The sequence below is a fragment of the Centropristis striata genome, chromosome 8, assembly GCF_030273125.1.
Source record: "Centropristis striata isolate RG_2023a ecotype Rhode Island chromosome 8, C.striata_1.0, whole genome shotgun sequence".
Classification (NCBI taxonomy): Eukaryota; Metazoa; Chordata; class Actinopteri; order Perciformes; family Serranidae; genus Centropristis; species Centropristis striata.
Genome location: NC_081524.1, coordinates 16,218,666 through 16,238,437, shown reverse-complemented (window position 1 = coordinate 16,238,437; position 19,772 = coordinate 16,218,666). Strand labels below are relative to the sequence as shown.

At 39.3% G+C, this 19,772-nt stretch overlaps 1 protein-coding gene across 9 annotated transcripts in view; it reads left to right on the top strand.

The window, feature by feature from the left end:
* The window catches only part of adgrb1a (adhesion G protein-coupled receptor B1a), a 235,587-nt gene that overhangs the window by 46,880 nt on the left and 168,935 nt on the right, over nt 1–19,772 (top strand). For all 9 annotated transcript variants that reach the window (XM_059339469.1, XM_059339464.1, XM_059339463.1 and 6 more), the window contains exon 2: nt 7,912–8,869. In XM_059339469.1, coding sequence (XP_059195452.1) covers nt 8,134–8,869 — 736 coding nt within the window. In that variant the 5' untranslated portion in view covers nt 7,912–8,133. The remainder of the gene's footprint in view (nt 1–7,911; nt 8,870–19,772) is intronic.

Below are 19,772 nucleotides of genomic sequence, written 5' to 3'. Positions count from 1 at the left end.
TACTATAACGGTGCACAAGTGAAAAAGAACGTTTTTAAAAATTATTTAAACATCATTTATTTAATAAACGTGTAAAAGATTCAGTAGCTTCAACAGGGTACAATGCATAACATTTTACATTTATAAACATTATAAAAGGAACTTTTTTAACCGGTTTCTTGTCTGAATGTTGCCTGTAGGAAACATTGTACCACTGAACCAACGACCCATTGAAATGAATGTCTTGAACAGTCTAAGTGTATGAAACTATCAAAAATGAAGGTTAACTCACCTATAAGAAGGAATATATTATATAAATTACTTCTTTTAGTGATGTTTTTGTGGCGCAAAATGGCCAAGCTGTTTCCTATGGTTAGTCAATATGGCCTCCTGGAGATCATGTGACAAATTAAAGCTTTGTTATTGGTTCCCTATGGTCTTCCATCTTTTTTAAAGTATTGCATCAATCAAAAACATGCATTGTAGAAATTTAACAGGCCAAAAATGGGTATGTTGCCTGAGGGCAACACTGTACCATAGAGGGTTAACACACATCATAAAAAATAAAAAAAAATCACAAGTTTAATTTCTCTGATAATTATTATTTTTTAAAATGTAAATCAAACAGGGGGCTACATGGTGGTGTAGTGGTTAGCACTAGTGTTGGGACAATGAAGCTTAGTGAAGCATTTCTTTGTTCAACAAAGGCTGAAAACACACTCAGTTACTGTTGCTGAAGCCTTTTTTTAAAGCCAAGACCGCCATCTAGTGGAGTGAAAAAAATCAAACCAACCAAAGCTTCGTTGTCCCAACACTAGTTAGCATTCTTGTTTCACAGCAGGAGGGTCGCCAGTTGGACTCCGGCCTGCGACTCTTCTGTACAATAACAAAACAATGTTTTTATCTTACAATGTTAAGAAAAGTTTCAAAAGGCAAAACCAAAAAGCACTCCATCTTTGCCTCATAATCAAATGGGGTTTTTGGACTGTGGCTTCCTCCCACAGTCCAAAAACATGCACTTAGGTTTTATTGGTGACTCTAAATTGCCCGTAGGAGTGAATGAGAGTGTGATTGTCTGTCTCTATGTGTCAGCCCCCCTGCCACCTAAGTGCAGATAAGGATAATGAATGAATGAATGAATGAATAAATTAAATTAAATGTACATATACAAAACTTTTCCTACTTCCCAGGTTTCATGAATGTTGGAAAAATAAATATTATCCGCATGCTATAGTAAATGATAGTATTTGCATGTTTACAACCTTTACTTCCTGTCCTTCTTCTGTCATGTCCTCTCCTCTCTGCTCTGTGTAAACAACCTGCAGTTCTTTTTTTCAGTGAATATTCGATACTTCAGCAGAATCAATCATGGCTTCCCAGTGTTGCTGAGGAGCATAATTTAATGCTTTTAACAGGATCTAGTCATTCAAAATGTAGTAAAAATGTGTTCTAATAAGTGACTCTTTATTTTGTCACAAAGTATAGCAATGGAACTACGATCTTTTATTCGTACAATTTGATCTAGCCTCCAAACTTTTGGCCTGTTGTGTACTTTGAATGAACAAAAGGAGGATTGATGAAGGCCATGCTCAGAGCAACGCTCGCTAAATGCTTTTCTCTATTGAAGTCACCAGGGCTAAGTTTTATTGGGCTGGGATCCTGCATCCATCAGTGCCAGACAGCCTTTCAAACCCCATAATACAACATCTAACAGCAGATATTTAAAGAGTTGCATTGATTAATTGACAGGGAACATCGAGTTTAATCTCCAGGTCAGGATTCATTCAGCAGACAGCTTCAGTTCATCTCTGGCTCAAATCTCTCCTCTCACTGCCACTTCCTGTTCTCCTGCTGGAAAAAGATGAAAGTGTGTTAATAGCAGCGCTCAATCCGTTACCATCTGAAACACGGCAGATCGATAGTGGACGCTGGGAGCCTGTGTGTGTGTGTGTGTGTGTGTGTGTGTTGGGGGATAGGATGTGGGGGCCAGTGGTGGATGTTAGTAATGAGGGGAGGCTTGACATGAACAGGAAGCTCCAATAGAGCGCTGCATGTTGGGTGATCAGACTCCCTCTTGGCACGTTAGGAGGAGGAGGAGGAGGAGGAGGAGGAGGAGGAGGAGGAGGAGGAGGTGTTGGTGTGGCGTGTCTGGAGATAAATGAGGCAGAGCTGTCAATAAAGAGCAGCTCTTTATCCTCTGTGAAAACTCTTTTCATTTCATTACTGTCAAGCTTGTCTGGTGGAGGAGGTCTAGGTAGTTTTCCCTGGACGCTCTTTGGTACAAGGTGAAGTTAGAGAGCTGCCAGGACCGGCAGGATGAAACAGGACAGGCAGAATGAGACATGAGGCCGACTGACACACAATCAGACAGGATGAATTACTGTACCTGTAGAAAAGCCTTTTAGTGGTAAGTGATATTAAATACAGGATTTTGCCATAGTTTAGGCTTTTGAGAATTGAATCCTCTGAAATAAACCAGTGGTTATTTCAGCCTCTGGCCAGAATGTGGAAGCAGGTTATCTATTATCAGAGGCAGAAACCTTTAAGCTCCAAACATGGTGCTATGGTCTGACCACAGAATGCAGACTGTTGGGATAGCTACCATGTTACATTTTACTCCTCCCCCTTCGCTATCTCTAGCATGTATTTCCAGAAGTCGCTGCGTCTTGGGTTTAGGTCCACTCGAGACAATTTTGATTGGTTTAAATAAATAAAAAAACAAGCCGGAGCTTTTTCTGCTTATCCCAGAATGATGCAGCAAGGGCTTTTTCCCGTGCTGACTCAGCGTTGTGGAGATAAGTCGGGCTATGCGAGATTATGAGCATTGTGGCATAACTGTTTTTCTGCAGCTGGGCTCAGACTTCAGGAGCTTTGGGCTGATTGACTGATTCACCCTTCCTGACAATCAGATTCTGGTCTAGGACTGGTTATTACACTGGTTCTCAACCTTTTTGAGTTGTGACCCCCAATTAAACATTTCCATTTTCATTTTGCTTGTTTATTTTTTTCCCGCTGTGCTCACTGAACAGAATCTGACATGCACAGTTCAGATCATACAAACTCAGTCGATACGACACATTTTGACAAATAATGAAGCAGACAACAACTAAAACATCTCCCTGTCTGAAACGATTTACATTAATATTCATTTTGTGCATTTACATTTTTTCCAAAATGATTGGGCGACCCCCAGAAATCATCTCGTGACCCCAATTGGGGTCGGGACCCCAAGGTTGAGAATGGCTGGGTTATTAGGCCTGGACGATTATATGATCGAGATTAGTGATCGCGATAAATTTCAGGTTGATTATGTGGATCGCCTGTGAGCATATTTACTTATCAAACATGTCAGAAATATGCAGGTATGGTGCATTCAGTAGTGTCAAACAGCTATGGTGTGTTCAAGAGCATGGAACATATGAAAACTTACAGAGAAACACATTTTTACAAAATGGAACTTGTTCAACAAACAAGATAACAAAAAAGTTAACAAAACATTAATATTGGGGCTTTCTACCAACAACAAATCTGTTTCATCATCCCAAGTTCCACCCAAGTGATTATGTGGAAAGCATGAAAATGCAAACAGTCTGCATAGAAATGAGGCTCATAATTTGTTTATTTTGCAAACATGCAAAAACAGTCAGGATTGTAAAGTAGTTCACTTTGTTATTTTATATTTTTCGACATTTGTTGTACTGTTGAGGAAAAATTGTTTTTATATTTTTCGATGTTCATCTTATTTAATTTGCTTTGTTATTAACTTTGTATGTTGAAATAATCTCTCATTTCTCTAGTTTTCAGTACAGATGCTTTAAAACTTGGATCGGAAGATCTGGAAAAATAGACCCTGATCATTTTTTTTGTCATATCGCCCAGCCCTACTTGTAATGTGAGTTGTGTACTTATCTGACTCATCAGGACTCTTTGATAATTTCAAACATGTTTAAGATTTAAAATTTGGAGGATTTAGTCAATAGTTTCCAGGTGGGAAAGAAGACTGGCAGTTAACAACCTCACACATGTCTCACTTTAAATATATTCAAACTTCATTTAAGAAAAAGTGACAGCCTTTGTTTGCTTTGTGTCTTAGAGGTGGCTCTGCCTTAAAAATAGCAATGTAAATAAAGATAATTTGTTTATTCCTTCATTCATTGAGGCCATACATGCCTACACACACACACTGCAAGTGTTGTCTAAAAACAAGATCAAACAGTAAATCTAAAGGTCTGAAACAAGATAAAAACAGTAAATCTGAGGGAAATGATCTTGCTGCATGGACAGATAATTTACCTTGACAAGATTTATTAAATTAAGATTATTAAATCTAGAAATAAGCATGTTGAATGCTTAAAATATTAAATGAACTATTTAAACTAGATAAATTATCTAACACTTCTGACTTCAACATTTTTTTTTTTATCTTGGTAAGAACCATATAATAATCAGGTCACTCTGCTCGGGCCAGTTCATCACTTTCACAGCTTTCATTTATATTATTTTATTTTATATATTTTTTCCCTCAGATTTAGTGTTTTTATCTTGGTTTTAGACACCTTTTTTGCAGTGTAGGCACGTTTCTCTATCACAGCTTTAGTGAATCGCAATTTGTTAATCAAAACTACTTTATTAGAATTGAAAAAACAGCCAGAGACAGCAGCCGGCTGCACTCCAGTGAGTAGTGGGCTGCTGGGCCGACAGCCAGCGCTCATGGACAGCTCTCTAGTCAGCTCTCTAGTCAGCTCTCTAGTCAGCTCTCTAGTCGGCTCAGCTCGTTGTTGGTGTGTAGAGTAGATGTAGTCGGTAGATTCAGTGTGTGAATGTCTCCGAGGAGGACGGAGAGGTGGGGGGGCGGGATCGATTGACTGACAGAAGGACAGAAACTCTACTGAGGAAACAGCAACACAACCAGAAATATCTTTATATTATGAATAAAAATGCTTTCAGTGCCTTATAAATAAAATAATTACTTTAGCGGGATGGATTTGACCAGCTATTCTCAACCTTGGGGTCGGGACCCCAATTGGGGTCGCGAGATGATTTCTGGGGGTCGCCAAATCATTTTGGAAGTCAGCTCTGTCTCCACTGTGTTAAAGTGTTTGAGGCTTTTTGGTCACTTAATGTCTTTTTTTTTTGTAATTTTGTGTATCTTTTAGTAATTTTGTGTCTTTATTGGTCATTTTGTGTCTTTTTTTGGTCATTTTGTGTCTTTTTGGGGTCTTTTTGTGTCTTTTTTTGGTCATTTTGTGTCTTTTTTTGGTCATTTTGTGTCTTTTTGGGGTCTTTTTGTGTCTTTTTTTGGTCATTTTGTGTCTTTTTTTTTTGGTCTTTTGGGTCTTTTTGTGGTCAGTTTGTCTTTTTTGGTCATTTTGTTTCTTTTTGGGGTCTTTTTGTGTCTTTTTGTGGTCATTTTGTTTCTTTTTTTGATCATTTTGTTTCTTTTTTTGGTCACTGTGTGTCTTTTTTTGGTCATTTTGTGTCTTTTTTGGTCATTTTGTGTCTTTTTTTGGTCATTTTGTTTCTTTTGGGGTCTTTTTGTGTCTTTTTTTGGTCATTTTGTTTCTTTTTTGGGTCATTTTGTGTCTTTTTTTTGGTCATTTTGTGTCTTTTTTGGTAATTTTGTGTCTTTTTTTGGTCATTTGGTTTCTTCTTTTGATCATTTTGTGGTCAATTTGTGTCTGTTTTGGTCATTTTGTTTCCTTTTTTGGTCATTTTGTGTCTTTTTTTAGTAATTTTGTGTCTTTTTGTGGTCATTTTGTTTGATTTTTGGGTGATCTGAACTGTGCGTGTGAGATTGTGTCCAGTGAGCGGGGGTCGCGGACAACATGCATGTTCAATTCGGGGTCGCGACTCAAAAAGGTTGAGAACTACTGGATTAGGCTATGGTGGGCCGCCACAGTCCAGGTAATAAATGGGAAACATCTTTTGTAATTGATTGTCGGATAGGTGATTCTAACACTGTTAACATAAAAATGAAAAGATGTAAAGTATTAAAGTTTTTTTTAACAGAAAGCATAAACACAATGTATTTATTTTCTGTTCTGATCTGAGATATGGGAGGGATTGAGCTGTTTCATCTGCATGAACTTGGTATCAACAAAGGAAGAAATAGTCTTGTTGACAAGGCCAGATGCACAGCCTGATTAAAGTTTGCTCAATGGAGTTATTTTGGAGAGGAAGCTTCATTCTGTAGATGATACAGTGTGCTTCCCCCTAAAGGTCTGCTTCACAGGGATTTTCTGTTAAATTGTGTTTTATTGGTTCAGCTGACTTATCTTTAACCATCCTGTCGCCACAGACACACTCACTGCACACACACACAATTATATCAGACTCTCTTTCCTGTCAGGCCTATAGATCATTATGATTGATCAGTGGTGCTGGTGTCCTTGGCTACACTGTAAACTGTGGTCATCAGATCCTCTCCATCTGAAATCTATATCAGGGATAGACAGGGATCCAGTTCCTGTTCCTTCACATCGGCCTCATTGTCATTTAATTTGTGTCCAGGTAGAAGTAATGCTGTGGATGGTTTCAGCCCAGAGAAAGGGCTTACAACTGTCTGCATTTTGGTATCAGTTTTTGTGGCTTTTCTGCTGTTTGGAATAATATTTCTTCGAGATTTGTAAGTTGGTTGATTTACTTTTGCATTAGGGCTGGGCGATATATATTTTATATCGATATATTTTTAAATGTGATATGAAATTAGACCATATCGCAGATATCAATATAGTTAAAAAAAAATTATTTCAGTATATTTAAAAAAAAAAAAAAAAAAAAAAAAAAGGTGGTACTGTTGTTATACAGTATTTATGTTCACTTAAACAAATGGTTCCAATAAAACTACTTGTTATTGTTTCGGGATATATATCGTATATCGGGATATGACTTTTGGTTCAAAACGCCCAGCCCTATTTTGCATGACATTATGAACATTTGAACATTTGGCTTCCCTTTGGATGGTGATGTTATGAGTAGTTCGGGTCACCACTACTATGAACAATGCATTTTTACACCGTGAACTTGTCATAAATTTAGACGCCTTATCAATAAATCAATGGTTTTGGCCAGTTGGGGGCAGCACAATAACCCGTTAACCAGTCATTTTTTTATGATTGTTTTCTAAAATTTACAGTATATCAATTAATCTCTGGTGTATAATGATTATGTTCATTTTCATTCAAACCTGCACTAAACATTCTGCTGACAGTCATCTTTGTAAATTCTTCACTGGTCATATGGTGAACTGAGCACCTTTTGTTTGTTATACGGTAACTTTTATAGAGCATGACAATGTCCTAAAAAAAGAAAAACTCATTCATATCAATGAGAATGTCCCCCCATGTCGTAGCTTTTTCAATGAAGAAACATTGACTATAACATTGTAGCAAAGCTACTCAAGAGAAAGCAGCTATGTATATAATCTAAAAGACACAAAATTGGCCAAAAAGTGAAATATATTGCTAACATCTTATGAATGTGTGTTCAAAGGTAAAACTGTTTTGGCGTTAATTTACAAAAACAAAGAGGACTTTAGTATCTGACATTGCTGTTTTGGTGTCATCCCTGATAAAGTGGATTAAAAATGACTCCAGGTGCAGCCTTTTTGGTAATTAATCTTGTGATCTTATAATCGACAAAATAAATGAGCTTGAAGATGAAATTTGGAAGCAGACATGAAGAAAAGAAAAATGAAAAGACCAAATTAAACTTGGGCAATAAAGGAAACCTTAACTGAACCGCTGTCTCCCTCCTTCCATCTGCTCGTGTTCAACTCGCTGTTCTCCCGAGGGCCCGAGTCACTGCAGAGCAAACAATAACAGCTGATAGATTGATTTCTCATTGCAGAGATAAATAGAATCAGTGTAATCCCATTTTGTTGTCTGATGAGATACGAAGTCTAATTCATATCTTGTCTCTTTCATTCCACAGGTTCTTGTGGATCTCTGGGTTGACTGATGCAGCCATGGGCCAATCGCTGGATCTTTGAGAGCAACCTTCCTCCCCCTCCTCCTCCTCCACCACGTCCTCTTCCTCTTCCCCCATCACTCCTTCTCTTCTTCCTTTGCCCTGCACAGCTGGACCTTTAGTCCTCCAAAGCCAGAAACCTGCCATCAACCTGTGACGACTTCTCCTCGCCTTTATCTGCAAACCATGACCAGCATTGTTCCTTGGATCCCTGGCCAGTCACAGTGGCCTCTCCCACTGCTCCTCGTCTGTTTAGCCCATGTGCTGCTGATGGAGGGGTGTTGCCATGCAGCGCCCTCCGGCCCAGAGTCTGACTCCTGCTCCACCCTAGTCCAGAGCCGCTTCTTTGGCTTCTTCCTGTCCTCATCGGTGTTCCCCACCATGCCTTGTTCCTGGACCCTGCAGAACCCTGATCCACGACGCTACACCATCTTCATCAAAGTCACCAAACCTACTGAGGACTGTGTGCCGTCGCAGCTCCGTACCTTCCAGTATGACTCCTTCCTGGAGACCACGCGCACCTACCTGGGCATGGAGAGCTTCGATGAGGTGGTGAGGCTGTGTGATTACTCCGCCCCGGTGGCCTTCCTGGAGGCCGGGAAGCAGTTTCTCCAAATGAGGAAGGGACCGCATCGGGCTGGGAAGGCAATCACAGACGGCAACGGGGATTTCAAAACAGAATACCTGGTGGTGGGGAAGCGCAACCCTAGCATGGCAGCCTGCCAGATGCTGTGCCAGTGGCTGGAGGACTGTCTGACCTCCAGCACGTCTAACAGGCCCTGTGGCATCATGCAGACTCCATGTCTGTGTTGGGAGCCGCCACCACAACTCAGCGAGGGCGATAGCTGCTATCACAATGGAGTTTACCTGGAAAACTGTTTACCCTCCGTCAAAGAGAGCGGAAAGAATGCCGAGATAAATGGTGAGTAGAAATCTGATAAACCTCTGAAGTCCAGGAGATTTTGGTTCAAATGTGTCAACTTCCTCTGCATTAGTTTCTGTCTCTGTTTAGCATCTTTCAGTCTGTCCTTACATCACATCATGGCTCATTTTTCTACACACAAACTTGGCTATCAGTCAGATTTTACATTTTATTTTAATTAACAAAGTATAAAGCTGGCCAGGAACCCAAAATACAAACAAAAGACACAGGTTTCTATGAAAATGTACCTTTTTTAAACTATTTATACACACAAAAACAGCAGAAACACAACAGTCTATTTGCATGTAAATTAAAAATAGTAGTAGTTTTCATTGTAGAAAGAAAATTCACAATTTAAAAATGGTCTAGAAACATAAATGTCACACTGTGAAAGCTCCTATGATGCACTTTCAACTGGCTTTCTCAGCTTGTCTACATATGATATATAAATAAAGTTATTACTGTAAATAAAATTAACTCAAAAAAGTGTACTTGTAAGATATTATTGCTAAGGGGATTACATCATAGTTCATATATGAACTGCATGCTTTGGTGTTAAGATCAGTGAGTATATCTGCTTCTCTGTAAAACTCTGAGGAAGGACAAGCCTTGCTGTCAAGAGACTTTAGGAAAAATAGATTTATTGTTCTTTTCTCTGACCTCGAAATGTCAACCTTGGAGTTTAGGATCCTCTCAGCAAAATGGCAGAGAAATAGCATCTTCAGTAGCAATCAAACCCGTGGAAATGTGTATAATTTGTGAAAAGTGAGGATAATTCTGTGACATTGGCTCAGAAGCAAGTGGAGTGCTTTGGCTGAAGTAGAGGAGAGAAAGAGGCAAATGGAAGGTTTAGGGTTTCATCTGATGGAAGCAGGATCTGTGACCTTGAGGGGTCCGCTCCGTATCCCATCCCTCGGCAGTCCAGGGAGGGACACTCGATCGGCCTCCGGGAAATAGAGAATCAAGTGGTGATATTGGATAGCTCTGGGGAGGCTCAGAGCAGGAGGGGGAGGGGCCGTCAGGAGAGACAAGAGAGGAAGATAGAAGGAGAGAGGCAGAGATGTAAAGGAATAAGGCCTCGTGGCTGGAGGTCTAATTGTCTGCTCTTGATCCGGACCCCCCCCCCCTCTCCTCAGCAGACAGGATGTGGCCTGACATCTCTATCCTGGCTTCGTCAGGACTTTGGCCAGAGGGATAGAACATTTCTCGTCTCCCTTTTCTTCCCCTAACCTTTCCACCATCTAACTCTCCCTCCTTCTGCTTCTCTCAGTCGCTTTCCCTAATCAGCCCGTGGTCTTATTCTCTCCGTCCTCCTCCTCCTCCTCTCTGAGCCACCATCGCTGCCTCCCCATCTCTCCCTCCCCAGGCTGATAGTGGGTTGATACTGAGCCAGTCGTGGGAAGCCAACCAAGCAGAGAAGATGTTGCGGTGGGTATCTCCTGCCTTATCCTCCTCCAGTCTCCTGAGTGGCTCATATCCCCTCGCCGCCCCAGCCTTCTCTCTGCTAGTTATGGCACTTATGTAATCCCGCTTATGGTGCTCAACAGCGGGGTGTGGGCTGTTTGTGCCTTGAGGTGTGAAAAATAAAAAAGAAATATACCATCCACTGTTGGCTTGTGTAGCAATAGAAAGAGAAGGACGCATTATAGCTTTTCTTCGCCCTGTGTGTGCGTCGACAAGCGTCTCTCAGATGATAATCCTGGCCATGGAACCCCGTGATGAGCTCAAATGGAATCACTGAATATTTGGCTGGATGGGATGAAGTGAATTGGTGGATGAAGATAAAAAGAGGACGGGGAGATGTAATGGTTTCTGAGTGGGAATAGGTCGGGCAGCCAGGCAGTTATGGCCTGCAGTGCAGTAAAGAGGGGTGATAGTTGGGAGTGATGAATGGAAGAAGGACAAAGATACAGAGACAAGAGAAAGAGAGTGTTGGAGGAGAGTGAAGAGGCTGACGAGCTGAGAGGGGGAGTCGTCTCAGGTGGACTGGTTGATGAGGATAGATAGTTGTTGCTCAGCTCAGGCAACGTGCAGCTGGACCTGTTTGGTCTCAGCATCTTTACACTGTAAAAAAACAAACTGTTGTTTTTACGGTAAAAAACCGGCAGCTGTGGTTGCCAGAACTTTACCGTAATAAATACAGTGCAACTTTTTTTAATATTACGGTAAAAAGATATTGGCTAGGTTTAAGATTGCCATTTTATTCCATTTTTTACAGTATAAATAAAGAGTTTTTCCATCAAAAGAAACTCTGTTCTGCCATATCATTGACAAGAAAATACTTCATAAGATTTTACTATTAAATATTACAGTATATTTTTGTCAGAGATATTGTGTTTAGAACATTTAACAGTTAGAAAAAGTATTTTTTACAAAAGATAAATGCAAAAATTACAGTGATGGCTTACATATTTTAAACTTTATCTCAGAATATCAGTTGCTTTCACTTTAATTTGCATCTAAAATCTCAGAAAATATTTTTATTTTTTACTCGTAAATGTACTGGTTTTAATCTTAAAGAATATCTGATTTATTTTTCTCAGAGTTTTTGTCTTTTGCCACTTTCATTTTTATTCATGATATTCAAGTTTGTTTATATATAACAGTATATTTTTGACACAAACACGGTGCCAGTGAATATTACAGTAGAGTAATGTATTTTTTTTTTAAAAAGAAGTAAAACATACTGTTTTGGCTGATATATACATTTACGGTGTTTCATTCTTACTGAAACTGAATTAACTCATTCATCATTTTACAGTATTTTACTGTCATGGTTTAGCAGTTTTTCACCGTAAGACATTTTTTACAGTGTAGAATGAGAGGAGTTCATAGATTACAGTGTGTCTCAGCCCCTCACTCCTTCGGCAGAGGGACGCCCAGCAGCAGATGGAGGGGTGAGACCTTCTGTCAAGACTCTAGTTCAGCAGTTTGAAGTGTGAAAGCTCTTCTCATATGGCCTGTGTTCCCAAATTATAAAAGTTAATGGAACTACAACAAGAGAACACTGTGATATTTTCTTTGTCGCAGCTCATCAATGAAAAGAGAGAGAGACAGTTATTTTAAAAAGACACTGTATATTAAAAGAACTATGTGCATAATTCTCTCTCTGATTATCAAGCCACCTCTGGGGGGCACCAGAGGGTTAATTTATATCTATAAACATGTTCCTTTAGTGCCACTGGGCCTTCAAGGTGAATGGTTACAGGTCCACTTTTAAAATGGCGCTCACTTCTACGTAGGTTACCACAGTCAGCTGTGAGTGCCAATACTAGCTGGAGTCTGAAGTTTGAATATCATGGCAGAATTGTGGCTGTTGACCCCACGTTAGTTTGGATTCAAAATTTACACAACAACAACAAACTAACCAACGAAGGTGCAGGTAACATGAGAGCAGCAACTGTTTTTTTTTGATGGAGTCTGGAAGCTTTGAAGAAAGAACAAATAACAGCTTCGGTTCTGTCTTAAAGGCCGTCCCACATCAAGGTAAACGGGTGTAAATACTCTTAATATAGCCAACACTGAACTTATACTGATTCTTTTTAAGGTGTTCCTTTTTCATTGTTTCAATTATTGTACCTTGCAGAACAGGAGTTGTTGCTTACCACTTCAATGATCTGTTGTGTTTCTGTGTGATCCAAACAAACATGGCCGCCACAGCAGAGCATGCTAACAGAACATACCAACCTCCATCAGTAATACACGCTGGCTCTTAGTGGTCGACCCATACAGGTTTTTTAATGCCGATGCTGATACCGATTATTTTGACATCAGTTTTTTGGGCCGATTCTTGAAGCCGATATTGCCTTTTCTCCTCCATTTACATGATAAAAATGACACAATGATAACAAATGTTACACAAGTCTCAATTTAAACAAAAAAAGAATAATTTATTAACAAAACAAACCAAACATATTACCAGTTGGATAGTAAACAGTGTGTATGTAGTCGTAGGCTAATGCCGATACAAGTAAAAAACTCAAATATCGGCCCGATATATCGGTCGACCTCTACTGGCTATGCAAAAGGATATATTTGTAGCAATGACATTACATCAGGACTGTAAACAGCATTAGCTGAACATACATTCTTTGACCAAAATGTGAATGCTTGGATTTTAATTCATTAAGAACACTACTGATAAGCTACAAAACATAAAATAATAAAAAAATAACAGGCCTGCCCTTTCAAATAGTTGAATTTGTGTGTCCATGACTTATCTGGCAGTTGGTTTTAGTTTTCTTTAGTTGTGATTCACCCTCAGCAGTCAGTAGCAGGTGTCACATCTGCCTCACTAAAGCCTGTTTCAGTCTACGGAGGAGCCGTGTTAGAGGTGTGATGAGCAGAAATGTGTTATTTTTTTTTCTCATTTTCTGTTCTTTCCATTCCTGGAAGACATGATGCTGACTAATCACCAATCTATTATACATTGGAAAAAATTAAAAAATATTAACCAAAGAGAGAGAGAGCTTCTATTATTGGTTCTAATATTACTAATGACCTTCAGATTGATGCCGTCAATGTCCTATTAAAACCCGTTGCCCAGTGAGCGTGGTGACCTGTGGTGTGACAGGTACACTACAACCTGATTATTTGTTAATAGGATTATTGTGTCAATAGGATGATCAACAGGATAGCTTAACCTCTATTGATTCTAAAGTGACCTTTTGTTCAGATGTAAAGGATGAGAGGATGCTTCAGGTACTTTGTGACTGTTTTTCAATCAATATCACTCTGGTTTCACTTCAGAGTCTCAGTGTCCCTGAATAACAGGCATTTTGAGGGACATAAAAGCAAATATCCAAGAAAATGAATTTAATTTGCAGTGAGCTACATTATAGAAATTTCCTCAAAAAAAAGATATGAATAATCCTTCCTTATCATGGCAATTACATCTGTGCAGGAGTGTGTGTTTCATGTGTGCACGGCTCACTTTGTGAACAGCTTCTGTGGTGTGTGAGGAATCTTAACCTTTAAGTTGAGAGGACTGGTGATTTCAGGGCTATTTTTGGAACGTTCTGACATTCAAATGGTCAAAGTAAAAGGTTTTGGGACAAAATATTGGCTGTTGGTCGCTTCAGTCCAGAGTACTTTCCATGGAAATCCATTTTGGTTGACCTCCAATGTGTACTTGTATGAGTGTGTGTGTATGGGTGCTATTTGTGTCAGGATATGTGGTGTGGCACGGAGGGAGAGGATTCATTTGTTGGTCAGCGGACAGCAGGGAGGCAGTGAGTGATTAAAGGATGGAGGAGAGAGATGTGAGGAGATGAGAGAGCACATGACTCAAACTGGACAAAAGAGACACGTTGGTGATCGCTTTGAGAAAGACCCAGAAATTACTAACAAAAGGAGCTGAAGGTAAATGTGGATGAATACGACTTACCCATAATGCCGTGGGAGCATCTGGGTTGCTATCTTGGTTGCATCATGTTTGGCTTTGCAGCCATTTTCAAATCTGAAATATTTTAATAATGCTTTGGAAATAATCAAACCAGTACACAGGGCAGCACTCTGCTAACAGCTGAGGCTCAGTGGTGGAGGGTAACTACACTGTAATAAAAATCTGTTTAATTTACGGTAAAATACCCGCAGCTGTGGTTGCCAGAACTTCACCGTAAAAAATACAGTGAGTGTATGTAAATGTAAATATCAGCAAAAACTGTAATTTTTTACTGAAAAATCCCATTACTTTTAGGGTAATTGTGTCATCATGGCATTTCTCCATAAATTGTACATGAAAATTTTATATTTACTGCAAAACTATGTGTTTTCTACAGTTTATGACAGTAGAATAGAAGTTTTTTACTATTCTTTGATTTACGGTAATTAAAAGTGTCTACTACGGTGATATACAATGTTTAATTTTACAACCTGATGCAATTTGACAGTGTTTTACTGTAATTTCTACTAACATTTTTTACAGTGTAAGTACATTTACTAAAGTACACTGTAAAAAATATTTGTAGAAATTACAGTAAAACACTGTCAAATTGCATGAGAAATAAGGCGTAAAATAAAAAAATTGCACATCACCGTAACAGACACTTTAAATTACCGTAAATCAAGGAATAGTACAAAACTTTTGAAAACACAGTGTTACTGTAAAAATATAAAACAATTCATGTAAAATTATTGGAGACATACCATAATGTCACAAGGACACAATTACCCTAAAAACAACATGAATATTCAGTCTAAATTACAGTTTTTGATCGTATTTACATTTAAATTTACAGTAGAAAACCCACTCACTTTTTTTTTACGGTAAAATTCTGGCAACCACAGCTGCCGGTATTTTACCGTAAATTAAACAAAACATTTTTTTACAGTGTACTGTTCGAAAGTACAGTTTTAAGGTACTTGTACTTGAGTTGGGTATTTCCATTTCTGTAACTTTATACTTCTACTCCACTACATTTAGCTACCAGCTTTAGTTACTTTTCAGGTTGAGATTTAACATAAAAACATGATCAATTTAAAGTAATTAGACTTTTTTAAAATAAATTAACAGTGTATTACATAGTTAAATGAGCCCTATCTTTACAAAATTCAAACACTGCTTACATAAATACATTAATACAAATAATCTAATAGTGTATATATATATGTAATATATAAAACAATCTGAGAGCACTGTACAAAAAAAACTGTACACAGCAGCTGTGGTTGCCAGAACTTTACCGTAATAAATACGGTGCAACTTTTTGGAATATTACGGTGAAATGATATTAGCACTGTTGATTTCACTGCTCTTAATTTACACACAGCGAATGTGTTTGACTGTGATAGGCAGGGGTGAAAGTAGTTTTAAATTCTTGCCGGTACTATTACAAAAACCTTCATCTCTCTTTCACTTCATGCATTTTAAAATAGCAAAGTCAAAACCCAAACAAATAAAAACATTTAAATATTTTACTATAGACTATCTGTAGGCCAGGAATTAGAAAAACTTATATTATATATATAACACAGATATTCAAATCATGTTGAAAGTGTTTCAGCCAACCACAAGAATTTGTGGAATTTCATTTTTTCATTCACCTTTATTTAACCAGGCAGGTCAGAGAAGAACAAATTCTTATTTACAATGGCGGCCTGACAATTTCGTTGGTTTAATTTATCATTCGTCCTGTCCTGGCGCAAGCAGCGTTTCTTGACGTCTGTGGACCAGTTGTGGAAAACGTCCCAGTGCATTAAATCAAGCGCACAGATGCCCAAAGCAACCATAGACTGTATGATAGCAACCGCTGTGATTCAGAAGTAGACGCGCATGCGCACTCACGTACTGCTGAGTGAACTCTCCGGTCGTTATCTCATAAGCAGTTTATTTTCTGAGCTGTTCTGTGTCTTTAAAATTAAACAAAATAACATGAAACATGAAATAACAACTGCACTGCTTACTCTCCTACTGATTTTAACTGTGACATTTTGCAACAAACGTATGTATTGAATCCAGGAGATGTGGCTATTCTGTAAAAAAACAGAAGGTTGGAGGGAAGTGTCTCTGCTGTCTGCCTGTTTGGCCCGTTCATGTTTTGCTGTAGTTACTAGTTACTGGTGCTTGAAGAAAGATGATCTGGTCTCGTGTGCCTTTGACAAGAGCCGACAACTCACCACACATTATAAATATGTGTTTTCTATCATTGTGTTGGACCCTGGGGGATTCATCCTGACATGAATCACTGACTATTCCTTTCCTGTTTTCTCTCAGAAATGTTTTTTTGGTGCTTCCAGTTTTCTCGAGTTGTGATCTCTGGCTCATGTAGCAACGACAGTACACAACTGTCAACAAGCTATGAATAGAGACTAGATGCTGTGTGTGTTGTAAAGGATTTGTGATGTGGACTCATGTGTTCCCTTACTGTCAGTTTATTACTTAACCCAGCTCTCCGCTCAGCTGCGTCTGTGGGAAGCCCTGAAAACTACCCTCATATATACACTTATATATATATATATATATATATATATATATACACTTGATAAAACAAATTTAACTTTTTCACAATATTCTAATTTTTTAGATTTTCTTTTAGATGTATATATGTGTATATATACATATATGCGTCTGGTTTGACTACAGAGAAGCGAATGACGGTTCACTTGACCACAGTCAAACTTCTGGGTCACGTAAACCCGACCAATTAAATATTAAAATCTAATTCAGTCCTCGTGCCGTCTTTCCATTTCGTATTTTTTCGTAAGATTGAAATAATTCTAAATTTTTGTTTTTTGTGTTATAATAAAAAACAAATAACAAAATAACCAGTCGATTTTTCATGATTTGATTTTTGATTGCCAATTGAAAATGGAAAGAAGGAATGATAAACAGATTGAGGATTGTGTGTGAAAACAACATGAGTCCAACTCTACGGCCACCACATGGACCAGGATGACCAGGACAGCTGGGTGGAGTAATAACGTGACAGTCAGGGGATTAGAGAGTTGAAACCTTTGTCCTTTTGAGCTTTAACTGTTCTGCCTCCTCTGGACCAGCCAGTTGTAGAAATGCCAGCCCAGTGTTGAGATACATCATTCACCACGTTGATCACAGTCTAATCAGAGCTGCCTGACATCTTGCTTGTGATGGAAGGTTAAAGAAATAATAAAAGACCAGACTGATACATGGTCCAAAAAAGTGACAGAATTTGAAAAGAAGAAGGAAAAAATACTCATAAACCCTCCTGACTTGCACTTTTTCTCTCCAGCGTGTGGCAGCTGGCTGGTGGAGGAAGATGGATGTCTCTGACTGGCTCCACCACAGTGTTGCTAAACTAAGGGGTTTCCAACCCGCCTCCATAAGGAGCACTGAGGAATACTAAAGCAAGTTTAATGCATTAGCTCCTCGACAAAATCACATGCATAGGCATCTGCACACACACACACACATACACACTACAGGACTGGTGCACACACACACATGCAGAGATGTCACATCACAAAATGACACACACACTGGTGCAACCACGCACTGCTCCCTCATGACTGGATGTGGGTGGCTGACCAAGAGAATAAAGATGTGTGTGTGTGTGTGTGTGTGTGTGTGTGTGAGCATGTGGAGAGAGCGAGGTGTGACGGTAACCACAGGGGGCGCCGTGTGGGCAGCAGTATAGTGAGGAGCGATGGCAGTGAGATGTGGTGTGTTGGTGTGTTGCTGCTCCTCCTGCTGGGAGCTCCACCGCCTGGTGGAGGAGTTCTCATATGGAGCTTGTTCTTTTGGAACAGAGGCAGAGAAAACAATTATCTGTGTGCTCCTATTTGTGGTCATCTTCACCTCAGAATAGAATAGAATAGAATAGAATAGCCTTTATTGTCATTGTATATATACACAACGATCACCTATGGCTAAGCCACACCCCCAAACGCGATGAGCCAATCACAGTGCGCATAGCTAACTCAATACACTCGGACATTCTCTGCTTCCACATCCATTGAAATGCATTGGAGTTAGTCCGTTTTCAATCATTTTTATGTGTTTTTTCTTGAGATTTTAAGTTTAAAATGGTCAAACGGTGTGCATGGGGTACATGCAACTCTGACACAGCATCTCCTCATTAATGACTGGAGACAAATCCAGCGACTCCGTCTTAACAACACTAACGAGGTCGGCCGGCCGGCCAACCTCGTTAGCGGCAGTTAGCTACAGTTAGCTCTGTAGCAGTACACTGTGTATGTGCTAACAGGCTAACAGTTAGCTCTGTAGCAGTACAGTGTGTATGTGCTAACAGGCTAACAGTTAGCTCTGTAGCAGAACAGTGTGTATGTGCTAACAGGCTAACAGTTAGCTCTGTAGCAGTACAGTGTGTATGTGCTAACAGGCTAACAGTTAGCTCTGTAGCAGTACAGTGTGTATGTGCTAACAGGCTAACAGTTAGCTCTGTAGCAGTACAGTGTGTATGTGCTAACAGGCTAACATTTAGCTCTGTAGCAGTACAGTGTGTATGTGCTAACAGGCTAACAGACAGCTCTGTAGAAGTACAGTGTGTATGTGCTAACAGGCTAACAGTTAGCTCTGTAGCAGTACAGTGTGTATGTGCTAACAGGCTAACAGTTAGCTCTGTAGCAGTACAGTGTATATGTGCTAACAGGCTAACAGTTAGCTCTGTAGCAGTACAGTGTGTATGTGCTAACAGGCTAACAGTTAGCTCTGTAGCAGTACACTGTGTATGTGCTGCTGCTGCAGGTGGTGTTCACTTAGCGATCTCTGTTTGTTTACAACAAGCACCAGAATGAGCGGTGTCAGTGGGGTGAAAAGACGAGTGAAAACCTCTAACCTGTTAATGAAGGCCCTTTTGGTGACTTCAAGATGATATTTCATCTTTCTGTCTCCAAAAATGATTAATTGCCTCCTGTGAAATTTCTGCCATAGCGCTCGTCACCGAATGTTGACAGTTTGTCCGAGTGAGTGGAGGGGGCGGGGCTTAGCCATAGGTGAAATTGGAGTGCAACTCCCATTGGTGCAAAATAAGAAACTCAAAATATATATATACATACACGGAAAAAGAAATAGAAAATAACAATAGAATAAATAAATAATGAAAAAAAATTGACTTTTTACATGGGCTGTGCTTAAAAATGTGTCCTCTTGATATTGTTCAATAAATTGTCCTTGTGGAGTTCAGTCCAGAGAACCTGCTGGTCCTCACTCTCTGAGACCTGTAGCAGTGTCATTGTTAGATCAGTGACTTATTTCCAAGTCAAATCAACCCAATTGACAATTCTCATTGATGTGTTTAAGCATTGTGGTCAATAAATATGCTATTTACTGAACTGAAATTGCATGAAGTAAGTGTTAAACAGATGATGGAGGAAGCTGGGTGTAGAATTCTGACATGAGCAATATTCCAAGTCCAGCTCTGCTCCACGGGTAAACTTTTAAAAAGGATGGACAGCGCTGAGCATT